The sequence below is a fragment of the Plecotus auritus genome (genome assembly GCF_963455305.1).
Source record: "Plecotus auritus genome assembly, chromosome: 6".
Lineage (NCBI taxonomy): Eukaryota > Metazoa > Chordata > Mammalia > Chiroptera > Vespertilionidae > Plecotus > Plecotus auritus.
In genome coordinates this window covers 3,515,767-3,539,986 of record NC_137773.1, presented here as the reverse complement: position 1 = coordinate 3,539,986, position 24,220 = coordinate 3,515,767, and the positions used below count along the sequence as shown (strand labels likewise).

The 24,220-nt window shown below is 51.2% G+C and overlaps 1 protein-coding gene across 2 annotated transcripts in view; it reads right to left on the bottom strand.

The window, feature by feature from the left end:
* LMTK2 (lemur tyrosine kinase 2) overlaps positions 1 to 24,220 on the bottom strand; it is a 68,655-nt gene that overhangs the window by 3,886 nt on the left and 40,549 nt on the right. For both annotated transcript variants that reach the window (XM_080676368.1, XM_080676369.1), the window contains exons 7-13: positions 22,552 to 22,685; positions 18,007 to 18,091; positions 16,672 to 16,793; positions 12,391 to 12,540; positions 6,628 to 9,613; positions 1,029 to 1,161; positions 576 to 818 (exon numbers count right to left, since the gene is read on the bottom strand). In XM_080676368.1, the coding sequence (XP_080532494.1) occupies positions 576 to 818; positions 1,029 to 1,161; positions 6,628 to 9,613; positions 12,391 to 12,540; positions 16,672 to 16,793; positions 18,007 to 18,091; positions 22,552 to 22,685 (3,853 nt within the window). The remainder of the gene's footprint in view (positions 1 to 575; positions 819 to 1,028; positions 1,162 to 6,627; positions 9,614 to 12,390; positions 12,541 to 16,671; positions 16,794 to 18,006; positions 18,092 to 22,551; positions 22,686 to 24,220) is intronic.

Genomic DNA, 24,220 nt, shown 5'->3' with positions numbered 1-24,220 from the left:
TCCTAGTTATTATTTGATCTGCAAACTTCAAACAAAAATGTTCCTCTTAACATTTATCTGGCAATCTAGTTATGGGGAAAAAAGGGTCCATATGTTCAGATAATACAACTTCAAATGTGCCCTGCCCGTGACTTCCCACCCAGGCCTCCGGTATCGCACGAGGACCAAGACTTAATGGCAAAATCAACATTCCTGGGAGAAACCAGGGGGAATGTGGGCTCAACCCCAAAATTGGGGCCCAGTGATCCTAAGAGCACAGCCTTCTGAAGAGCTGCTTCTAGGGGAGGAGGAACTAGAGACCGGGCTGGGGTGGCCAGCAGCAAAAGCAGAAAAAGGGAGCAGAGACGCCCCCACACGGGGTGAGTCCCGCTTCTGCCCCGGCCAGCCAGCCCGGCAGGGGCAGCGAGGGGACGCCTGCAGGTAGGCTGAGCCCCCGGAGTAACAGGGTCTGGAAGGGTGGGATGTGGCCCCGCGAGCTGCAGAGAGAACTGTCCATAACCTCCCCTCAGGAAAGCAGCAGGTTAACGTGCATTCAAGAACAGGGGGACGGGTCCCCCAGGCCAGCACCCCCTCACCTCCTGGCTCAATATCGGAGTCGGTGAGATGTGTGAGAGAAAAGCTGGCGATGCTGGCGGGAGAGATGGAGAACCGGGAGTACGGCGCCGTCTGGGGCCAGCTCTGCTCCGCGCTCCGGGGCGGCGGCGGCGGAGAAAAGTACTTTGAAGTCTGCAGAGATGGCTTGGAACTGAGAAGGTTACTCGTTGTCTTTGACATAAAAGGGTCTGGGGAGAAGTCGTCATCCCATTCAAAGCCTCCACCTACAAGGACAAAATGAGACATCGTTCTCCTGTGATCGGCTGATGACAGAGAACAGAGCAAACACCAGTGCAGCCTCAGATCAGCAAACAGCGCTCGGCCGACAGATGGTGTGTCATGTCCTTTAAAGCCACAGTGAAGGTATCGTCACACGTTTACATTCTCAACGCACTCTCTCCAGTTTAGTTAAACCCGTCTGCGAAGGGAGCTACCTTCTTCATCGGTGGAGCTTTCAGAATTGATGCACCTGCTCAGGTAGGGGGAGCCTGATGACGGGGCTGGGCTGCTCCGCTCGGGGCCACGCGCTTCTGCCCCGCCGTGTCCCAGCTCTTTGGTCGGGGTCTCCTGCAAAGACAAGCAAAAAGCCCGTCAGGAAGTGCCTGCCCCGGGAGCCGCAGGTGCACGCATCCCAGGCTGCGGTGCGTCTGACCGACGGGCTGTGAAATGCTCCTCTTAAAGGAGGTGGTTTCTGGTCCTGGGAGGGGGAACAGGAACACACAGCCCGGGCAGGAAGCACGAAGCAGCTACGTGGGGTCCCTGAGAAGCAAGCAGTGGCAGGCCGGTTGGGAAGAAGCCGGAATTCAGATACCAAACAGCGGTGAATTTCACCCCCGCCCCGCCCCCAACCACAGCTCCTGGCCTGGCCCCCGGAGCCTGTCCTGCGCATGTGCCACGCTCTGGCCAGACCGGACCTGGGAGCAGCGGTCCGCCGACAGCTCCATCGCAGCGCTTCAGCGTGCTGTTTCCGGCCGGACCTGCCACGCACACTGGGAAGCACGCGAGAGCTCACAAACAACCCGATGGGCTGCTTTTCTGGGCGCCGCTCTGGGGGGCTCTGGCACTCTCGGTGCCTTAGGCCTCCCTCTTGTGCTCCTCTGGCCAGAAAGCTAGGCTCTGGTCCCCCACTGCACTGCACGCTTCGTGCAGCTCTGCAGGGGAGCACAGAGATAACAAAGCATCAGGGGTTCTCCTCACTCTCGGGCTCACAGGCCCTCTGGGTGGAGAGGACGTTCGCTCCCTCACCATCACGGGCACCCCTATCGCTGCCACTCTGGGACTGCGTGGGGCTGGGACCAAGAGAAAGGGAATAAAAAGGAATTTCTCCTCCCCTTTCTGGCAGCAGAACACCCCCTCCTGCTGCTTCTATTTTTTTTTTTTTTTTGCAAAGGTGGAAATTTATTAAAGAACAAGTACAGACTCCCACGTGGGGAGGGGGAAACAGTCCCCCTCCTGCTGCTTCTAGAAGCAGAACCAAAGAGCTCCTGAGCTCTCTGTTCACTCCAGGGCCCGCTTTGCATTTCGGGGTGTGCTGAGTTCAAACAGCACAGCAAACACCTTAAAGAGAGAACCCCCAACTCACGAAGGCTTCAAAATTATCATGTGTATAGATAATCTAAGGATCAAAGAGGAAGCCTTGAGGAAAATTAGAAAATATTTTGAACAGAATGAAAATACAACATTAAAATTTGTGGGGTGCAGCTAACGTAGTACATAGAGGGACATTTATAACATGAAATGCTCATATTAGAAAGAAAAGGTCTTACATCCTAAGTGTCTTCCTTAAGAGTCTAGAAAAAGAAAAGCAAAATAAATCTAAAGCAACTGAAGAAAATAAATGACACAGCAGAAATCAATAAAACTGCAAAGAAAATAATGAAGAAAAAACACTCCATGAAATCAAAAGCAGTTCTTCAAAAGGTTCAATAAATCTACACAATCTCTTTCAAAGAGAGAAATACTGCCCAACCTCTTTCTGAGACCAGTGAGCACACCCCCGGGTGAGGAGACCGAAACAACAGCACCCGGCAAGTCCCTGAAGGAGCAACCGACGGAGGACGTGGCGGGCATGCGCGGGCTCGCCTCGGTGAAGACGGCCCTTCTCCTCCAGCTGAGCTTTAGGTCTCATGCGAGTCCCATCAAAATCCAAGTCGGATTTTTGTTTGCAGCTATAGACAAGCTGATTCTAAAATCTCTATGGCGCTGAGACCGGTTTGGCTCAGTGGATGGAGCGTCAGCCTGCAGACTGAAGGGTCACAGTTTCGATTCCGGTCAAGGGCATGTACCTTGGTTGCGGGCACATCCCCAGTAGGAGGTGTGCAGGAGGCAGCTGATAGATGTTTCTCTCTCATCGATGTTTCTAGCTCTCTATCCCTCTCCCTTCCTTCCTCTCTGTAAAATATCAATAAAATATAAAATAAATAAATAAATAAAATAAAATCTCTATGGCAAATTACAAGCACTGCAGAAGCCAAAACAGTTTTAAAAAGGAAGAAAAATGATAGAGGAATCACACCCCTGATTTTAAAATTTAATCACCAGAGTGAGATATTGGCAAAGAGGTAAATACACAAATCGGTGGAACAGAACAAAAAGTTCAGAAATAGACCCATAGAGATATGGTCATTTAATTTTTGACAAAAGTGCAAAGGCTGTTCAATGGACAGGGAACAGTCTTCTCAACAGACGGCACTGGACAGCGGCACACACACCCACACATAAACAATGAACCCCAACTTAAACCTTACACAGAAGGCAACTCAAAATGTGTAACCGATCTAAACGTAAAACTTAAGAGAAAATATTCAGGATCTAGGGGTTGGTGAAGGGTGCTTAGACATAACAAAAGTATGAGCCAGCCCGGCCCGTGTGGCTCAGCGGCTGAGCATTGACCTAGGAACCAGGAGGTCACGGTTCGGTTCCTGGTCAGGGCACCTGCCCCGTTTGCAGGCTCCATCCCCAGTAGGGGGCGTGCAGAAGGCAGCTGATCGATGATTCTCTCATCATTGATGTTTCTCTCTCTTTCTCCCTCTCCCTTCCTCCCTCTGAAATCAATAAAAACATATTTTAAAAAATTACGATCTATAAAAAAAGTGATAAATGGAAGTCCGTCAAAATTTAAAACTTTTGCTCTGTGAAAGACAACCTGCAGACCGGAAGAAATATTTCCAAACCATGGATCTGCCGAAGGGCGCATATTTAGAATTTATGAAAAAACTCAAGACACAGAGAATCCAGGTAGGAAAATGGGCAAAAGATGGGCCACGTCACTGAAAGGGCCAGACAGATAGCAAATGAGTGCGTGGGATAAATGAGCGATGGGGCGTCTGCAGCCTCACTGGCCGGCCACGGGAAGATCAAGTGAAGGTCACGACCGAGGCTAATAGAAAGCTGAAATGAGAGACAGTGACCCCACCAAGTGCTGTGGAGACAAAGAGAACCTGAACCACCCCTACACTGCGGCAGCACTGGCACGGCCTCCGTGGGAAAGGTTACTTCCTTTAAGAAACTGAACACACACGTACCATCCAGCCTAGCAGCCGCACTCCTGGAAGTTCAGCCCCTTCCCCCACCTATGTCCACTCGAAACCTGCACACAACTGTCCGAAGTGGGAAACCCAACGGTCTGTCCCCTGCAGGTGAATGCTGGAACCATTGGGCACACCCACAACGCGGAACGGCGCTCAGCGATACAAAGGGAGGCCCTATCGACCCACGGGACTTGGGTGGATTTAAAGGAACCACACGCTGGAGGGAGGCCGGCCTCAGAGGGATGTGCTGTGAGGTCCGTTTACAGGGCATTCCTGAAAAGGCAGAACCAGCCTGAGGAGCCACAACGCTGAAAAAGAAGCCAACAGTCTCAGTCCCAGGACTCACACAGGGAGGGCTGCGGCTTTAAGGAGACAAGGGCCAAGGACGCCCACACCTTCTGGAACACAAACGGGTCCCATTCACATGTGTCTGTGACTGAGCTTTCCTTGCAGTCTAGCTGATTCGAGAAGCAAATTCAAGGACTACAGAGACTAGTCGACAAAGAATATTTTTTTAAAAAGTCTGAAATATAGGCTGGTTCATTTTTAAAGAAGGCCAAGTCTGAGCCCACCTCGTGTGGTGCACAGCGGGCCGCCTGCTCCACAGTGGGGTGGAGGGCAGAGGGGGGTGGAGGGCAGGAGGGGAGTGGAGGGCAGAGGGGGGGTGGAGGGCAGGAGGGGGGTGGAGGGTAGGAGGGGGGGTGGAGTGCAGGAGGGGGGAGAAGGGTAGGAGGGGGGGTGGAGGGCAGGAGGGGGGAGGAGGGAAGAGAGGGGAGGAGGACAGAGGGGGGTGGAGGGCAGGAGGGGGGTGGAGGGTAGGAGGGGGGAGGAGGGGAGGAGGGGGGAGGAGGGCAGGAGGGGGGAGGAGCGAAGAGAGGGGAGGAGGACAGAGGGGGGTGGAGGGCAGAGGGGGGTGGAGGGCAGGAGGGGGGTGGAGGGCAGAGGGGGGAGAAGGGTAGGAGGGGGGGTGGAGGGGAGGAGGGGGGAGGAGGGGAGGAGGGGGGAGGAGGGCAGGAGGGGGGAGGAGGGAAGAGAGGGGAGGAGGACAGAGGGGGGTGGAGGGCAGAGGGGGGTGGAGGGCAGGAGGGGGGTGGAGGGCAGAGGGGGGAGAAGGGTAGGAGGGGGGTGGAGGGGAGGAGGGGGGAGGAGGGGAGGAGGGGGGAGGAGGGCAGGAGGGGGGAGGAGGGAAGAGAGGGGAGGAGGACAGAGGGGGGTGGAGGGCAGGAGGGGGGTGGAGGGTAGGAGGGGGGGTGGAGTGCAGGAGGGGGGAGAAGGGTAGGAGGGGGGTGGAGGGCAGGAGGGGGGAGGAGGGAAGAGAGGGGAGGAGGACAGAGGGGGGTGGAGGGCAGGAGGGGGGTGGAGGGTAGGAGGGGGGAGGAGGGCAGGAGGGGGGAGGAGGGCAGGAGGGGGGAGGAGGACAGAGGGGGGTGGAGGGCAGAGGGGGGTGGAGGGCAGGAGGGGGGTGGAGGACAGAGGGGGGAGAAGGGTAGGAGGGGGGTGGAGGGTAGGAGGGGGGTGGAGGGCAGGAGGGGGGAGAAGGGTAGGAGGGGGGGTGGAGGGTAGGAGGGGGGAGGAGGGAGGAGGGGGGAGGAGGGCAGGAGGGGGGAGGAGGGAAGAGAGGGGAGGAGGACAGAGGGGGTGGAGGGCAGGAGGGGGGTGGAGGGTAGGAGGGGGGAGGAGGGCAGAGGGGGGGAGGAGGGCAGGAGGGGGGAGGAGGGCAGAGAGGGGAGGAGGGCAGGAGGGGGGAGGAGGGCAGAGGGGGGTGGAGGGCAGGAGGGGGGTGGAGGGTAGGAGGGGGGAGAAGGGTAGGAGGGGGGTGGAGGGTAGGAGGGGGGAGAAGGGCAGAGGGGGGAGGAGGGCAGGAGGGGGGAGGAGGGCAGAGAGGGGAGGAGGGCAGAGAGGGGAGGAGGGCAGGAGGGGGGTGGAGGGTAGGAGGGGGGAGGAGGGCAGGAGGGGGGAGGAGGGAAGAGGGGGGAGGAGGACAGAGGGGGGTGGAGGGCAGGAGGGGGGTGGAGGGCAGGAGAGGGGAGGAGGGCAGGAGGGGGGTGGAGGGCAGGAGGGGGGTGGAGGGCAGGAGGGGGGTGGGAAGGCAGGAGGGGGGAGGAGGAAAGGAGAGCCGCAGACCCTGTTGCTGCCCCACAGGCACCGGCACTGGGCCGCGGCGTCTCCAGGGCTCATCAGGAGCCAGCCTGTCCCAGCTTGCACCGGCGTGCGGGCGTCACTGCCAATGTCAGATTATAACAATGTCTGTGAAGGGCAACCAACTTCAGCGGACTCTGCCGGGAGGCCCCGAAGAGCACAGATGTCCTTCCGTAATTTAACGGGCGGTCCCTGTGCAAACGGCCTTTCTGCACATTCTAGGAATTGTGGCAGCAATCAACCGCAAATGGCTGTTTGAAAAAAGCAACCCACGGCCTCAGAATGAAAACGGGGGAAACAGAGCACACTCATGTCCTACTACATTTTGGAACCCTCTAACATGACAACGCGGAATCACAGATACCTGGTCGAACAGATAGACTGTGACGTCATCAAAGAAGGTCACTGCCTTCTTTTCTTTCTTCCAGTCCCCCGGAAGCCGGTCAGCAGCAGCAGCAGCCGGGGGTTTCAGCAGGCTCCGCAGGTGCCTCCCGTCCTCGTTGCTGAGGATCACGGGGACAGGGTGCTCGACCTCGTCCTCCGACTCGGAGCTGAGGCTGTGCAGGTTGAACGCCCGCAGGTCCTCGTCCGAGTCGTCGCTGTTCTCGTCTTCCTCGTCTGCATCGATCCCGTCCTCGGAGAGGTCGAGCATCCCCGACACACCCAGCTTCCCCAGGTACTTCCCTTCGATATCCGGCTCCTTCAGCTTGGGGCCCTCCGCGTGGCTGGGGAAGGGCTGATCCACCGGCAGGTCCGACGGGCTGCCGGAGCGGAGGGCGGAACCGGCGAACGCCAGGAGCTCGTTGGTGTTGGTCCCGGTGGAGGCGATGGTGCAGGGGGGCTCTTCCTGTGCCTCCAAGTCATCGCCGCTGCTCAGCTCCGAGTTCAGCACACTCGACGGACTGCCAGCCTCGTCGGGGGGGGCGCGCAGCCCGTTGGAAATGTCTGTCAGTGCTGGCTGGGCCGCTTCTCCTGATTCCAGGAGACGGGAATTCTGAAAAGCAGAGAGACAACTCTGGTCTGGCTGGCTGTTTCTGGTCTCCAGGCCACTGTCCGTGGTGCCAGGACTTCGCTCTGGAATGACTGGCTCAGGCAGAGGCTGATCCGTTACCAAGGCCAAGGCTGACACTGAGGTTCCTTGGACCCCCTCCGACCTCTTATCAGGTTCGGAATCGTTATCTGAGAAGTAAGCAGAATCTCGGTATGAGCTCTGAGAGCCCGCTGCAAAGCTCTGTGAGGTCACTTCGGTACTTCTGTGGCCATCGGCTGCGTCTGAGATGACGATGACAGGGGTGGGAGGCAACGCGCCATGACCGCTGTCGCCTGCTATGGCCACATCTGAGGCTGAGGCACCGTCGGGAGCAGGGTGCAGAGTCCATTCAGGCGACTCCAAGTTCTCTGTCTCGTACCCACTGTCGGCAGGCTTGTCAGGGGGCAAGAGCGTCTCCTGCCCGCCTCCTAAAGACCCCAACAGAGCCTCGTGGACGTCCACGGAGTCCAGGGAATCGGGGGTCTCCACCGACTGTTCTGAAGTTGGAATGGGTGTCGACAAGCTGTCTTCCAAAAGGCTGTCCTGACTGGTAGAGTCCGAGGACAGGGCGGACACCAGGCCCCCCTCGTGTGCAGCATCTTTACAACTGAGCTGATGCGACGTGGCCCCGGCTCCCGGGCTTTTCTCCAGTGGCCTGTTACTGGGATGGTCTTCTGCCGGTGGCTGATTTTGCAGGTTTTGTCTCCGTTCTGGAAGACTGCTCTCTTCACTCACTTTACTGGCAAAAATGTCATCCGCAAGAACGGGGTCACTCTGGGTCCGTCCGGAGGCCTCTTCGCGTTGCTGAGTCAGCCTGTGGGACCCAGGGCCCGTGCCGTTTGGTCCGGCGTCGGCAGAGGGGATTTCAACCGGGACAGTCCCAGAACCTACATGTGCTTCTTGGCCCAGACAGTCATCATGGATCCTGACATCTGAACGCCGGGGCGTGGTTTCTCCCTGCTTCAGGAACAGCTCTGTGGGTGCGCTGTGAGGCGTTCCTTCCGTTTCGAGTGAGGTAGGAGGAACCTGCACTTCCGGGGAAGACGGCAACGAGGTGCTCCAAGTGTGGTCCTTGAGCACAACCTGTGAACCTTGACCCTTTGCGCTTACGTTTTCCTGCAACGAAGAGAAGCCTGGTTTGTTCTCGGCAAACTTAAACTCGGCATCTAAAGCGTCCCTACGTGGAGTTTCTACCATGGTTTCCGTAAACCCAGCATTTCTAAGTTCCGTCTGAAGGTCATTTGTGTGTTCTTTGCCACACAACGAGTCTCTCAGTAAGTCTCTCTCCTGAAGAAAGAAGAAGTTGTCTGACAGTTCTTGCACATTCAGTGGATCAGAGTCGTCTTGGTGCACCAGGTTCTCTGAGGAGCGACGAGGCCCACGGCCAGAGAGCTTGTGTGGCTCTTCTTTCTCCAGGTGGCCTGTCGTTACTGCGTCTCCGGGGGCATCCAAACTTGAACTGAAAGTGGCCGGCTTCAAGTCCGCCTGAACTCCATTCAGTTCCATTAGGTCAAATATTTTTTGGTGACTGGGAAGGTCCTCCGATTTGTCAAGATCATTAAATATATTGTTGAAAGGGCTCTCGGGGCCCCCGGTGGCACGCACGTCCTCAGGGGTGCTGGGGTCTTTGGGGTCTGTGCTGCTTTGGAAGAAATCCTCATCTGTACTGGACTCCTCAAACTCAAGGCCCCTGAGGGTCAGAAACGGGGGCGCCTCGTCACGCGTCCTCCCTGGGTTCTCCAGTTCCGTGGTAAGCAGTGCAGGGGGGTAATCGAGCTCCAAGTTGCTACCACTTTTTTCTTCTAATTGGATGTAATAGTCGCTTCCAACAGAAAGGTTGTGGGCATCAAAAACGGGAACCACTCCCGGGGCTCTCACAGGGACTTCCTGGCCACTGCTGTCTTGCTTCCCGGGCCCGGGATCTGAAAGCGAACTCTCAAACACTTCAACGGGGAAGAAGATGCTCGTGTAAGACAAGGCCTCGTCGGGGGGGCCCCGGCTGCGTTCATCGAAGTGGTCGTGCTTAGCTGCCTCCCAGACATACTCAAAGCTCAGGCCCTGGCTGGTTTCCGTCACGGTGAGGACTTCCTCCATTTCACGACCAAGCCGATCCCGGGAAAAGTGGTCGAGGATGGGGAAGGCAGCGCTGTTGGAAGTGTCCCTGGTGTGTGTATTTGGTTTAAGAGCGTTCCACTGCTGCTCGAAGTCGACCTCCGAGTCCCTCTGGCTTTGCATGCGCAGGTAGGTGAGCAGCCTGTGCACGTCCTCGGCCGCTGGTCTCTTGTCTGGTGGCAACCAGCAGAACTGTAAAACTTCATACCTGAGGGACACACGACAGGCAGTTAACGCACTGAAACAAATGATCTCACTCATTTATGGATAATAAAGAACATTATAACCTGATGAACAAAAAGATAGATACAGAGGCAGAGAAGCACTGAACAGACTGTCAAATTACAGCGGGAAGTCTGCGGGGGTTGGGGGGAAGGTAAGAGATCAACCGAAGGACTTGTATGCATGCATATAAGCATAATCAATGGACGCAAGACACTGCGGAGGTGGGGTGAGGGCATGTGCTGGGGGGTAGGGGACGCGGGGCAAGGTCAATGGGAGAAAAAAAGAGACATATGTACTACTATTTGTAATACTTTAAACAATAAAAAAATAATAAAGTTAAAAAAATACAAAACCAAAAAAAAAAAATTGACCCCCCCAAAAAAGCGTAATATGCAAATTGACTGAACAGCGGAACAACCAGTCGGCGGGGGGTGGGGCTGGCGAGCAGGTGGCACCAAGGCATGTGCCAGCAGGCAGAAGGAAGGAACGGCAATGGGGGGTGGGGGGCGGCGGCACCATCCCCTGCTCAGCCCGTCTGGTCACCTCCCACAGCGGTGGGGTGACGGGGATGGCGCTGTCCCCTGATCCCGTTCTTGCCTCCTGTAGAGGGAGGCCGAGTGGCAGTGGCAGCAGGGTGATGGGGGTGGCGCCGTCCCGATAGCCTGTCTGGTCGCCTCCCAGAGAGGGAGGCCAGGTGGCAACAGCAGGGTAATGGGGGCGGCGCTGTCCCAATTGGCCTGGTGGAGGCAGCATAGCGGCAGGGTGATGGGGGCTGCACCATCCCCTGATCGCCCGTCCAGTCACCTCCCACAGAGGGAGGCCGGGTGGCGGCAGCGGTGGGGTGATGGGGGCTGTTCCGTCCCCTAATCGCCCGTCCAGTCACCTCCCACAGAGGGAGGCCGGGTGGCGGCAGCGGCGGGGTGATGGGGGCGGTGCCAATCCCTATCAGCCAGCCCGGTCGCCTCCTGCAGAGGGAGGCCAGACTGCAGCTTCGGCCTGCTCCCCACGGGAACTCCCCATGGAGAGTGGGCCTAAGCCGTCAGTAGGACATCCCCTGAGGACTCCTGGACTGTGAGAGGGTGCAGGCCGGGCTGAGGGACCTCCCCACACCCCAGTGCACGAATTCTCGTGCACCAGGCCTTTAGTTTCTAGAATAAGAAAAGACTTTACAAGAGCCCCTAAGCCAAATCGACATCCCAGAAGTTTCTATACTTGAATCACTGCTGGCCATATGAAGGCGTTCGGTTCCTGGTGAGACCATGGTGAGAGAGGAAATGCAGAAATAACACATTTGACCACTAATTTCTGTGTTCTCAGGACATTCCTCAGGATCACTGCAATTCTGTTGCCTTGTCATTTGTTCCTCTGGTGTTTAACCAAGGACTTGTTACTGAATTCAGAAAGAATAGTTTTAACATGCTGTCCTCAAAAACAATTGCCACGGGTATTCTGTGTGGAAAGAATGCACTTGCCTTGAGTTTGTAGATTTACTCACTTTATTTTGCAAAAACTCACACAGACAAATGCTGCTGTAACTAATCTCACTATTCCCCTGACGAACAGTAACACTATAATCTTCTGCAGCACATGGTTCCTTAGACCAGTGGTCGGCAAACTGCGGCTCGCAAGCTGTGGTTTGCCGCTCTGTTGACTAATGAGTTTGCCGACCACTGCATAAGGCATTACCCTTACCCAGCAGTTTTGACTTCAGGTTAAAGACATTAGTACAGCCCTGACCGGTTTGGCTCAGTGGATAGAGCATCGGCCTGCGGACTGAAGGGTCCCAGGTTCGATTCCGGTCAAGGGCATGTACCTGGGTTGCGGGCACATCCCCAGTAGGGGGCGTGCAGGAGGCAGCTGATTGATGTCTCTCTCATTGATGTTTCTTTCTATCCCTCTCTCTTCCTCTCTGTAAAAAATCAATAAAATATATATTTTTTAAAAAAGACATTAGTACATTATTAAAATGTTTTTTAAGTGTTTTTCCCTAAGGCAGTGGTCCGCAAACTCATTAGTCAACAGAGCGGCAAACCGCGGCTTGCAAGCCGCATGTGGCTCGCGAGCCGCAGTTTGCCGACCACTGCCTTAGACCATAAAAGGAGCTGAAAGTGGAGGGAAAAGAGAATGAAGCCCAAGAAGGCAGCAACCAGGAGTTGGTCTTCCAAGGGCTGGCTGAATACAGCTGACGGTAGCCATGTGCAAAGACAACGTCACAGTATTAAACTTACAGCGTATATGCCAAGTTATTCTGAGGCAATGGTTCTAGCAACCTGGGAAGCTGAGCACTGCCTATAGGCAGGGGCACCAAGCTTCAGGGGCAATGCCAGCCAGGCACACAGGGGTGCAGACAGAGGCCTAAAGAGAAGTGAACCAGATACTAATTGCATATGGAGTGAGAACTGGTTTAAAGACTCTTAAGAAATAAGTCTGTTTTCCAAATGTGAACACATGTTATGTTATGCAAATTAGTTTCAACTGCCAATTTAAATATCATTTTTATGCTTTTTTCTCACATATTAGATATCACTTATATAGCTAGCCTCATTTGAAAACAATTCTGCAATAGCAAACTCTCCTACTGTTGACTTTTTAAATAAATTTAACTTCACATTTTTTACTGCGCATAATACAAAAATCCCTGCTTGTTCCATACATTTTTCAAAAACAACGTTAAATTATAAAAATACACATTAATTATTCTAAAAAGTCATGAAAAATACAACATTTCTTGTATAAAAACAGAAACAGGAAGTCACCAACCATCTGTCAGAATAAGGCTGCTCCAGCTGGGGCTTGGGGAGCTTTGTGTCTCTCTCTCGAATGACCCGGTTAAGAACATCTAAGTTGGAAAGGTTGGAATACGGCTGAGCAGCATTATCAAAAAGTTCCCAAAGTGTCACACCCAGGGACCTGAGGGAAAAATAAAGTGATTATTTCTTTCTCCCTTTAGACGTTGAATTTTTAACATCCACATTATTTGTGCAGTCACTAGGAACTTTAAGGACAAGGTGTGTACTGAAAGGTAGTACAGACAGCTCTCTAACATGATCTGAAAGAGACATTCTCATTAAAGCGAGGACCACGGCAAGCTGGCCTCCTCTTAGCTACTGGTGGACATGACTCTGGTAGTTCTGGCCAATGCAAAACCACGTGAAACAGAGACAACAGGCACAGTTATAGGGAGGAGCTAATCTGACTCTCAACTTCAAAAGTCAAGAAATGAGAAACCAAGATGGTGGCACAGGTAAATACCTGAACTTGCTGCCTCGCACAACCACTTCAAAACTACAACTAAAAGACAAAACGGACATCATCCAGAACCACAGGAAGGCTGGCTGAGTGGAAATTCTACAACTAGAAGGAAAGAGAAAAGCACACTGCGACTCAAGAGGAGCTGCAGGAGGCAGAGGTACGGAGGCGCGCGCGCGGAAAGGGCTGGCAACTGAGTACACGGCTGGCTTTCTCAATCAGGAGGGAGACACAAGCTCCCAACTGCTCTGAACTCCAGTTCCGGGCGAGACTCTGGGGACCCAGACTCATACGGGGAGAAACTAGGCTGTCTGGCATCGGGCGGAACTCGAGGGCAGCTTTCTCTCAGAGGTGCTTGCAGTGATTACCGAGGGACACTGAGACCCGGGGGCCTCTTAGGGCAGGGCTGATGGGAAGCCATTGCTGTTTGCTCTGCCCTGAGACTCCGCCTCACCCCAGCTGTGCACAGAGGCTTTTGCATATGAATGGCCTGGTCCTTTTAAATCTAAATTACCTAACAAACTGCAGCTGAGTCAGAGAGACCCAGAACATCCAAAAGAAGGCCCAAGACCCCACAGCAGCGTGCACTGCTTCACATCTGGGCCTCATCTGGGCACCTCCAAAACCCAAACAAAGAAGAGGAATCTGCAGATCTCTCCATAGCTCCTGCTGGGTGGCCTCAGGCAGAGGCTAAATTAGCACCTCCTTGGAGATCCAAGAGCCAGTGCACCCAGTGGTCAGAATGGGTACAACTCCAGATTACAACTCCTCAGATCCATAAGGGACACACTTTGGGGGCAGACTCAGTGAGCACCAAAGCCTCACTGAAGCAAGTCTTGCCTCATAAGGGTGTCTCCAGCACAGAAGTTCTCCCAGCGTAGACACAGCTGATCCTCACAGCCAATTGGCCTGGAGGTCAATTCCTCCCAGTGATACCAACAACAATCAAGGCTTAACTACTACAAGACTGTGCACACAGCCCACAAAGGGTGCACCAAGAGCGTCCACCTCAGGTAACTGGGGAGGCTGAGCCACTGGGCCCTATAGGACACCTAGCACACAAAGCCAGTCTATCAACACAGGGAAGCAGCCAAAATGTGGAGACAAAGAAACAGGTCACAAATGAAAGAAATGGAAGAAAGCAAACTACTGGATATAGAGTTCAAAACCACGGTTATAAGGTTTTTCAAGAATTTTCTAGAAAAGGCCGATAAATTTAGTGAGACCCTCGAGGATATGAAAAAGGACCAACTAGAAATTAAGCATACACTGACTGAAATAAAGAATAATATACAGAGATCCAACAGCAGACTAGAGGATCGCAAGAATCAAGTCAAAGATTTGAAATACAAAGAAGCAAAAAAACACCCAACCGGAAAAGAAAAAAGAAAAAAGTGTCCAAATATATGAAGATAGTGTAAGGAGCCTCTGGGACAACTTCAAGCGTACCAACATCAGAATTATAGGGGTGCCAGAAGAAGAGAGAGAGCAAGATATTGAAAACCTATTTGAAGAAATAATGACCGAAAACTTCCCCCGCCTGGTGAAAGAAATAGACTTACAAGTCCAGGAAGCGCACAGAACCCCAAACAAAAGGAATCCAAAGAGGACCACACCAAGACACATCATAATTAAAATGCCAAGAGCAAAAGATAAAGAGAGAATATTAAAAGCAGCAAGAGAAAAACAGTTAGTTACCTACAAGGGAGCACCCATACAATTGTCAGCTTATTTCTCAACAGAAACTATGCAGGCCAGACGGGAGTGACAAGAAATATTCAAAGTGATGAATAGCAAGAACCTACAACCAAGATTACTCTACCCAACAAAGCTATCATTCAGAATTGAAGGTCAGATAAAGAGCTTCACAGATAAGAAAAAGCTAAAGGAGTTCATCACCGCCAAACCAGTATCATATGAAATGCTGAAAGGTATTCTTTAAGAAGAGGAAGAAGAAGAAAAAGGTAAAGATAAAAATTATGAACAACAAATACGTATCTATCAACAAGTGAACCTAAAAATCAAGTGAATAAAAAATCTGATGAACAGAATAATCTGGTGAATATAATAGAATCAGGGGCATAGAAAGGGAGTGGACTGACAATCCTCGGGGGGAAAGGGGTGTGGGGGGTGCGGGAAGAGACTGGAAAAAATCATACACCTATGGATGAGGACAGTGCGGGGGGGTAAGGGCATGGGGTGGGGTGGGAACTGGGTGGAGGGAGCTATGGGGGGGAAAAAGAGGGACAATTGTAATAATCTGAACAATAAATATTTATTTTAAAAAAAGAAATTATTTGAAAGATCATGAAAATGACTTAAGAGTTCAGCAAAATGGTTAGATAGAAAATAAATATATTGAATTCTGAGTTTTATGGTAGAAAAAGAGTTCCATTCATAATGGTAGTAAATATGATAAAGTATCTAAAAGAAATCTTTACATGAACAACTCTTCCCTGTTGGACGCTCACATTTCTTTTTTGTGTGTTTTTTTGTTATTAATCTTCACCTGAGGGTATTTTCCCATTGATTTTTAGAGAAAGTGGGAGGAGGAGAGACAGAGACACATCGAATGGTTGCCTCCCACATGAGCCCTGACCAGGGCCAGGGATCGAGCCTGTGACCAAGGCACATGTCCTTGGCCAGAATTGAAGCTGAGACCCTTCAGTCGCAGCCAAGGCTCTATTCATTGAGCAAACCGGCCAGAGCCCACACATTTCTTGTTGTTATTCCCGTGGTTGGGGGCACGCTGCTGTTATGAAGGGAGTTCCCTCCATCGCTCTGCCCGCTGTCTGTGTGCCAGGAGTGCCACCTGCCCAGCCCCTCAGTGCCCCCCGGTGTGCGGCCGTTACCAAAGGCAGGAAGGCCCCTTCACTGCTGGTCCCACTTGCTCTCATGTCCACTGCCTGGCCCCACGGCAGTGGCCTCTGCTGCTCCAGTCAGACGGACACTGACTCTTCACCTCCTCGACCTGGTCTCCGCATTTCTTTCCCACACTTCCTGCCTTCTGCCGTGTATGATTATCTCCCCTTTCTGGCGATGGCTCCCACACCGGGCTGAGCAGGTGTGTTATCTGGGCGGCTTTCAGGAACACTTTGATATTTAGGACCCCCGCCCCCGCCCCCCAGGACTCTAAGCTGGTAGATGCCAGTGTGGCCTAGGAAATGGTTTTTCTGAAAAGCTCTCTACTGATTCTGATATCCAGCGAGCTTTGGATAATGATGGTTTACGTGACTGTGATCAATACCCACCAGAAGGCTTATCTGAATAAGCTGTATGGAATTAAATAAATGTGTTATCTGACACTGTATAGTACAATATAACATGAATTAAATTCTCTGATGCTAATTTCACAAACCAGTGAAAACCATCAGCATATTCAGTATCTAAGCTGAGAGACCATTTCTATCAGAGGAAATAAAAGGACCCACATTTCTCGATCCAGTTCCAGAAGTAAGAGTACTTAGCCTTTCTGTGTTTTCATTCACTTCAGTAAGTATTTATTAAATTTGTATTATATGCCAGGCCCTGTGGTAGGCACAGAAAATGAACTTGGATCCTGCTTTTATGGAGCTTCTTACTGTCGGATGGGTAAGAGAGGCAGTGTTCAAACAGTTAATTATGTCACTGCAGTGTGACTGCTGCCATATCAATGCATACATGGTCTTCCCCACACCACCAGGCACTCGAGTCCCTACATCTTATTCAATGACTTCCTTTAAGGAAGTGCTCCAGGAGAAAGAGTTAGGACTTTGCTACACAGAAGCCCAGGAGAACGGCAGATATACATACCAAATGTTACTGTACTTGGTTTGATCTGCAGTTAGTAGTCTGTCTTGAAAGCTGGTTACTAACTCTGGAGCCGTCCATCGCAGAGGGAAAACTTTCTTATCATCTGTTTCAATATAATCCTCCTGTTTTGTTAGAAAGCACACAGAATTTTCAATCCTCTCATACTTTTAATGAGCTCAGTAATTTAATTCCAGATCCTTCTCAGAAAACAATACTCAACCCAAAAGAAAGTGGGCATAAAGAGAGACTTTCTGGGCAGAGGTGGGTGAGGGTTCTCCAAAGCCCCTTCATGAGCTGGTCTCAGCACGAACACTCGCTCAGTCACCCTTCCTGGAAAGGAAGGGACGCTGTATGTGCTGCCCAGAACCCAGAGCTGGGCTCTATGCCCCGAACAGGGGAGTGGTGCCAGTTAATAGGGCGCTGGCTTCAGAACGGACAGGCTGGGCTGCAAGTCCATGTTCAACCACTGACCAGCTAGGTGACTCCAGGCAGGAAACACATATGCCCAACCTCCTTCCTTAGCCATAAAGGGCGGTGATGCACTCCCTCCCGCTCTTCATGGTGAGGATTAAACGGGATGAGTGCCTGGTATATACAGGAAGTGCTCAAGACACTAGAGCTACTATAGCAACAAATGGCCGACTTACATTTGCATAATATTTTTTGGTTAAAAAGTACTGAGAGTCACACGAACCCCTTAACACAGCACAGATATTATCCTCATGGAGCTGCTTAGAAAAGGAGGTCGAGTGGCTTCGCCCAGGTCTCCTGGCAGCGTGGGTGGACAGCTGCCTTCTTTGCTCCACATCAAGCCACCTCCTTCCCTTCAGCTGGGCTCCACAAACACACAGATAAAACCTCACCTGCTTCTTCCTTCCTTTGGGGATATATTTCTGACAGTTTAAAACCTAAACGACGAGCTTACTGAATTTGATCCAAAATTTTACTGAGCATAGAAGGGAGAAATAGTCATGTGACGTGTATACTTTATTATACACATGGCAATAACTATATTGCCCAAGTGCACACTAACATTTATGATACAGCATCAAACTATATCAATTACACCCAGTGTACGTCTTTTTAAACAAAGCATCAGGGAAGCGGAAACCCAATCTCCAGTACAAAGTCACTGATTTAGAAAAACCACACATCAGACGCCAACGCTCCCACTTAAATGACTGGCACCAACCTCTCTCCAAAAAGGCAACCTGAACAAGATTCTCACCCCTCTTTCAGAGAAGGAGCGGCATTCTGTGCTATGACCACCGTGGGACCATGAAGCATTAAATCAGACTAACGACTGAGGAGAGCACCTGCGAGCCGCGGGCTTACCTTGTACCGGCTGGATCCTATTCCATAGTCTCCCACTTTCACATTGAGGTCCGAGGTAAGAAAACAGCTCCGCAGGGCTAAGTCGCTGAAAACAGAGAGGGGAGTGAACTCAAGAACAAGGAAAATCGGGACCAGAGAACATGACAGGACATCGCTATGGAAAAAGGCTTTCTCTGGGAATCAGAGCAGTATTTTGAGCTCCCTACTTAATAATTTATATTTCAAGTCCTTTTTTCATAGAAAATGGATTATATATCATATTTTAGTGACTTAAATAATGGAGATGATCAGATATTTTTGCAACTAGCTATGACGGCTAAGGTCAAATACTGAGCATATCTGTGACTTGTGCTGCATTAACACCGGGTTTAAGGCGCCTTTCCTGGTCAAGGAGTGGTCAAGGAAGAACGCTAAAATCCTACTGTCTAACCCAGGGGTGGGCAAACTTTTTGACTCGAGGGCCACAATGGGTTCTTAAACTGGACCGGAGGGCCGGAACAAAAGCATGGATGGAGTGTTTGTGTGAACTAATATAAATTCAAAGTAAAGGAGCGGAGGGGAGAGCAAGAGAACTGGATAGAACAGCCGGATCCGGCCCGCGGGCCGTAGTTTGCCCACGGCTGGAACTGTCTGAATATTTTTTACAATAACCTGTATTACTTGCCCATCAGTTTACATGATTAAAACTGTTTGTTTTTAACTTCCTTTTCAGTGATATGCAGGCATTAGGAGGAGGCCCTTCTCAAATTACTCTCATCTCCTCCAAACCCCTCCTCTCCACCAGGGAGCTAAAGAGTACATTTGCAAGAGTTACTTTAAACAATTCATAGTTTATTTAAGAACAAACTGATTTTCAAAAACACATAATTTGAGAAAAAATTACTTTTCTTAAAAGAACTTCCTATATAGACAACAGATTAAATTTCTTTTATTTTGGCTTTAGTCCTTGGAATTTTTTAAATCATCAACTGGCATACACATAAAAAAAAAAAAAGCCACTAAATTAAAAATGAATTTATAGTTTTAAATCATGAATAAAAGTTATCAAAAACTGAAAATCTATAGCCCCAAATTTAAAATGTTTGTCTTTATATGATAGAAGACCAAAAACTTAAACTCTTAAATTCTTACTTGCAAAGATTTTAATTTCCAAAGCTCACATCTGAAATATAATAATGAGAATGACAACAGCAATAACTAACACTGATATAATTCAATGGCAACCTGGTATATAACCCCGATGCAATTACATACTAACGGCTAATGCGTACAAAGCACTTACTTACACAACTCGGTTCTCTAAGCACGTTACGTGTGCCGTCAGCTCATTAATCTTCACATCAAACCTCGGAGGTGGATCTATTTCCCCATTTACAGGCAGCAAACCCGAGGCACAGAGCGCTGCGGAGCCTCTGCCGGGTCCCAAGCTGACGGGACAGCAGCATTCCCCCTCTCACGGTCAGTAACGCCCCACACACTTCGTTAACGCCAGGGCACTGCCCCGTGCGCATGGCCGGTTCTTCGTAAACACGTGCTGGTCTGAATTTCCAATTCCTCTCCCAAACAATCACGTCACACTGAATTCCTCTCCACACTCTCTGTTTACACACGGTGGTCTTCGGCATTCCATCCAGAAGCCTTCAGACCTGTGGATGTGTCTGGGAAAAACCTGGGCCCCCGCCCCCCGACTCCATTGCTACAAACAATAGAGAAACTTCCAATCTTAAGAACAGAAGTGGCCTCCACGTTTTGGAAAGAGGGGAAAAGGGGTGGAGGGAGCAGAAGTAGCATGCCATTCGAGGGCAGAAACATGAAAGCGCTTTAAGGGGGCAGCTTTACCCACTGGACTGAAAGCTGCAACTGGACAGCGTGCAGGTTCTACTGAGCACCTCTGGAGTCTCCATAAACAGACCCTTCGCAGCCTCCCCCACCTCCCTCCTGAGACCAGCATTAAAAGCTGGTGCCAGCATTCCGACGGGGGCGGGTGGGCCCTCTCAGGCCCGGGGCTGCCTGCGGCCCCTTCGGAGCTCCAGACACTTTCTGCTCAGGCCACTCAAGCCGTTCCTGGACTGCCCGCTTCCGCCCTCCTCTCCTTACTCGTGGTCACTGCAGGCCTTTAGATTTCAAATGTGAAGGTGAAAGATGGGACGTTATGTGCACATTGTAAATGGCACTGCAAACCTCTAACACAGTTCAAGTGACAGCCTCGGGGGAAGAAGGGATGCCTCTCCTAACAGAGCCAGGGCTAAGAAGGAAGACGACAGTGGCATGACGGGGAATTTATGCTAAACCTGCTCCCTCCCTCCACTGTCAACACGCCAGTCCCCTCTGTCAGACCTGGGCACTAGTCTCAGCTCCACGGCTGGGCACCGGAACTCTGGGCAAGTCCCTTAACACATCAGAGCCTCCGTGCCCTCACCAAACAACAGGGCTGGACGGCAAGGGCTGATCTTCCTGAGGATAAAGTAACAGACACAGGAACTGGTACGTGCTACCCAGATTCCAGATGATAATGAGACAATTTGACTCAGAAATTGGTCAAAAGTAAATACTCTCTGAAGCCCAAAACATGCAGAGCTCAGGAAGAGAAAAAGGCACGGTGCGGCTTCTCAACAGCAGAGTGAACTCCGCCGTCGGTGCCGGTTCCGGTCAGGAGACACACAGCCAGTGTGCTCCTCCTCCGAGCGGAAAACAGGCCCCGTGGGGAGGCTGCCAGCGATCCAGCCCCGAAAGGCTCTCTCGAGGCTCGCTCCCCTTGGCAGCGCCTACTGTCGCCTCAGCTGTCAGCGACTGCACACGACTCAGCCACCCGAGAGTGGGGCTGACACACAGGGACTGGAGCTCACGCTTCTAAGGAGTCCCCTCCCCACTTGTCCTCAACGCCCACCGGATCTGGAGTTTACCCATGTGCGGAAGGACTGCTCTCAGGAACAGCTCAATGCCACGGCAGCCGTTTTTCAAAACCAACCACACCCCACTTACTCCTGCGCTTTCTGAGTAATCTGAACTCCTGGTAGCAAATGGCAAGCAAACTCACCGAAAGTTACTGAATGTCATGAATGTCCTGAGCTCGACTGCAAAAATGCACGCTGCCGAGAGCCAGGCCTGGCTCTCTTCTTAAACGACAGCAAGAGGAACATCTACTGGGTGCCTTCCCACAGCAGTTTCCAAACGCAGCTCACAGCTTCCAGCTGGACATGTGGACTATTCTATTTTCACCCAACACAGAAAATCTGACTTTGAGTCAGCCAATAAATATTCTAAATTCCCGCTTTAAAAATGCTCTACCACCCTGGCCGGTTCGATTCTCATTCAGGGCACATGCCAGGGTTGTGGGCATGATCCCCAGTAGAGGGCGTGCAGGGGGCAGCTGATCGATGTTTCTCTATCTCCCTCTCCCTTCCCCCCTCTCTCTCAAATCAATACAATCTTTAAAAAATTGTCATTCTATAAATATATCCCAGTCTAACCTTCCTTTTGAAAAAAAAATTTGTATTGTTTTTTAGAGAGAGGAAGGGAGAGGGAGAGATAGAAACATCAATGAGAGAGAGGAACATCATTGAATGGCTGCCTCCTGCACATCCCCTCCTGGGGACTGAGCCCCAAACCCAGGCATGTGCCCTGACCGGGAATCGAACCTGTGACCTCTTCTTGGTTCCTAGGCTGACACTCAACCACTAAGCCACACCAGCCGAGCCAACCTGCCTTTTAAAAAACATAATGTTTCATAGACATTCCTTCACATCAATACACACAGGTGTCCCTTTTTAGGTCTTTAGATTATTAAGAGTTAAATGTTTTAATTAAATTCAACTAAAGAGACACTGCCTGGTTTCCCAGGAGACCCAAGAAATAATTTTAAATATAAATCAGAGCTCAAAGGCTAGAGAATAAGCAGAACTCCCCCTTTGGGTTCACAGAACCATCAGATCAGGTAGGACTCAAAGCCCTTTGTTGTTTTAATTACAAAAATCACATCAATGATCTGAACAAAATGTGCTCCAGGGAGCTGGGTTGTGTGAGCAGGACCAGAAAGTTTTGACAGAAAGGCGTTTACCCACCGCTGTGCTGCTCCCACAACCCGACCTCCTACACCCACACGGCAGGCCTCTCGGACCCTGGCCAGAAACCAGAGCTAAGACCAGACGTGAAAAGATGATGTGAGCCTATTGGGTCCCCGCATCCTCTCCCAGGGAAGTGACGTGGGACACACCGTGAGACCTAGCAGGCAGAACCAGAACCGAAGGCTGACATGACAAGGACACGGGAGATGTCAGGGGGTAGACTCGGAATGTTTCTCCTCTTGCAGAGCAATGTATAACTTCGTAGTCTTTGAAATTTGGGAAATAGTTTCTAGAGCTTAGGCTGTATTACGACCTTGTGTGCCCTGGTATTGATTTAAACGAAGCCCAACCTGTTCTGACACTGGGAAGCACAGGACAGCTTCTACGATTTAAACCGGAGTGGACTCTACAGCCTGTCTCTGGGAGCTTTTCACAGGCCCTCTGACAAACTGCACGGCCTCTCCCCGCCGGACGGACCCACCTGTGCAGGAAGTGCAGCTTGTGCATGGCTGCCAGCCCCGAGGCGATCTCACACGCCATCCGCTGCAGCAGCATGGTCTGCGAGTCCCCCCGAATGTGCTCCTGCTCGTTGCGCAGGTATGCCTTCAGATCGCCCTGCAAAGACCAGTTCAGTTTGCTTTTATAAGCAGACAACAAATGGGCAACTAAACATGTGCCTTAACTGACATTAGTTGTTAAGATTATGTATTAGAAATTACTGAGAGTTAGCTGAATAAAGCATCACAGGCTGAACCAGTTTCAAATTACAAAATACTTCAACCAAATACTTCCAAGGTATGGAAAACACTCTTCGCCTTTAGGGTCATTCTGATTAAACGCCAGCTCACCTCTGTTCTATAAACCCCGTAAGACCGAACAGTGAGAAAGGAAACTGTGCAATGGTGCACGATTTAAACTAAGGCAGAAGTAGACATCTGCAGGGAACAGAGATGATGGGAGAGTAAAAGAAACGGTGCCGCCCTAGCCGGTTTGGCTCGATGGATAGAGCGTCGGCCTGCAGACTGAAGGGTCCCAGGTTCAATTCCGGTCAAGGGCATGTACCTTGGTTGCGGGCACGTCCCCAGTAGGGGGTGTGCAGGAGACAGCTGATCGATGTTTCTCTCTCATCGATGTTTCTAACTCTCTATCCCTCTCCCTTCCTCTCTGTAAAAAAAAATCAATAAAATATATATTAAAAAAAAAAAAAAAGAAAAAGAAACGGTGCCCCTAGCACTACGTGTGGGGATGCTCGGAGACACAGGGTCAGAGAGCACCCCATCATGAAGGCTACTGCCCAGGCACTCATGAACAAGGCCGAGGGACGGAACAATGGGAGCGGGAAAAGAAAGGGCAGTTAGTGCAGTACTGGGACCAGCTGCCTCAGGTGTCTGCCAGCTTCCCCCGTGTTGTGCAAAGGCCACTGGGAGAAAGAACATTCCAGTCCCTCAAGAAAAACTCATGAAGCTAAGCAGCCTATCTGAAGGAGAGCAGCCTGGGCGGGAAGATGCACAAACTCACACTTAGCATGCACTGCACGGACAGGTAAACGCTGAGCTCCAAGGGACTCCGCCTGGCTCCCACTTTACTCCTGGCTCTATTTCATGACTAATTCATTTTAATTCCAGGCTGCGTGCTTTCGGGAATTCACTTTTGAGAAAATAAGTATTCTGCATTCTCTTTACCATACAATTAAATATTTATTGATGTGATTTAATTCCAAATTAAAGCTTTATACAATCATGCTAAGCTCTCCCCAGCATGGAGTGGTGGGAATAAAGACAGATTGGGATGACAGTAAATTAACCCAGAAAATTCCAGCAAAAGCATCCAGGCCTACAGGCTATGGGATTTTTATAAGGTAGCCCACATGGAAACTAAGTATGAAAACAAACAGCTTAATTTATTTATATTACCAACTAGGGGCCCGGTGCACGAAATTCGTGCACTGGGGGTGGGGGGGTTCCTCAGCCCAACCTGCCCCCTCTCACATATTGGGAGCCCTCAGAGGATGTCCTAAGCCGCAGTCTGGCCTCCCTTTGTGGGAGGTGACCGGGCTGATCAGGGGAAGGCGCCAGCCCCATCACCACACTGCTGCAGCCACTGCCAATCACCACAGCCACCAAGGTGTTTTCATCAACACGGACTCCAGT